Genomic DNA, 1,334 nt, shown 5'->3' on the forward strand with positions numbered 1-1,334 from the left:
CAAGTTAACTATCTAGGTAGTTCTAGGTAGCGCGAAGAAAATGGTCTACAAGGTTGAAACGGGCACACACCTGAACCTAATATTGCTATTCTCTCTCAACAGTGAACACCACATGACTTGAGGTGTTACAAAGTACGGTTGCGAACCTTGTCAGTTGCTATTCTGACTGAGTGAGCAGCTGGAGGTGTACGCATCCATGCTTCATTTTCCTTATTTCTTTGTATATCCGAAATTAAAATTTTTCATTTGAAAGGCAACGAAACGCTAACATCATGGCTGATATACCATGATTTCGTACATGAACTATAAGGAAAGGGAAGGATTTGTTCTGCGAACATTTATGGCACTTTATGTGCCGTAAGTGGGATACACCTGGAACCTCGTGAGGGACAATTATGGAACAAAAGACATACCAAGCGGTACAGTGCGGAGTTCAGTGCGTCGCGGTGTCGACGCAAGGATAAGGAAGACAACTGCAGGGCGTCTAGATACTACATGCGTTTCGAGAAGTAACGTAGAGCAGCCACCAGACCGACAGCACCCACGGCCAACGTTGCCACTCCGGTCACTGCTCGACGTAGCAATCGCATCGCGTCGTCCTCGGTGAAGCCAACAAGAATTCGGTCACCTCCTGCTGTAGAATCGTATATTCCCCGCTCTGATTCAAACTTTATCAGACCATCCTGCGAGAGCGAATAAAAAGCGACAGTCGACATCTGTGCAGTATGGACGAATAGCAGGTAGTAAGTCATAGCAGATGGCTAATAATTTTGAAACTCAGCTAACCAAACATTAAATCGATTTTCAACAAGTGGTAACAACTAAAATAAATCATAAGACGAGCTCTCACCCATCCGCCGTTGGCAGTAATCCAGTCCCATATGCCATGGGAGCCGTGAATGAACTCGGCTGTCCAAGCAACATAGTGTGCTGCACGCAGTCCGGTAAATTTTGGACTGAGTTCACTACCGTTGGCTGTTGATTTGTGAGTTTGATCCGTTGAAACTGGCCTACCGTCTGAGTTGTCCATAACAGGGGTTATGGTTGCTGTCGTTTGGCTACTTGAAGATGTCACTTCAGTGACAGCATCAACCTATGGGTGCAAAAAAGATGAATGGGAAGAAGAAAATTAGCCAAAGATGGATGGCTAATAACGAAGTAAGCTAACCAAGTAAGCTACCCTATGAACAAACCAGAATGAAGTCTAAAGAATATTGTTTCCTACATAATCACATGTCAAAGGATTCGCCGGCGTGGATGAATTGCACCTGAATTCGGATTCACAAGAGAGCAGTAGACATAGAAACAAGACGCACAAAAGTCGATCAACACAG

General features: G+C 44.8%; 1 protein-coding gene across 1 annotated transcript; it reads right to left on the minus strand.

The window, feature by feature from the left end:
• Nucleotides 1-491: 491 nt before the first annotated feature.
• On the minus strand, nt 492-1,093 carry T265_12232 (hypothetical protein; the record flags this gene model as incomplete). Its single annotated transcript, XM_009179437.1, has 2 exons — nt 492-683; nt 851-1,093. 2 exons carry the CDS (start codon nt 1,028-1,030, stop codon nt 492-494), a joined length of 372 nt encoding a protein of 123 aa, XP_009177701.1.
• Between the last annotated feature and the right edge of the window lie 241 nt (nt 1,094-1,334).

This window comes from Opisthorchis viverrini (assembly GCF_000715545.1).
Source record: "Opisthorchis viverrini unplaced genomic scaffold opera_v5_2735, whole genome shotgun sequence".
Lineage (NCBI taxonomy): Eukaryota > Metazoa > Platyhelminthes > Trematoda > Opisthorchiida > Opisthorchiidae > Opisthorchis > Opisthorchis viverrini.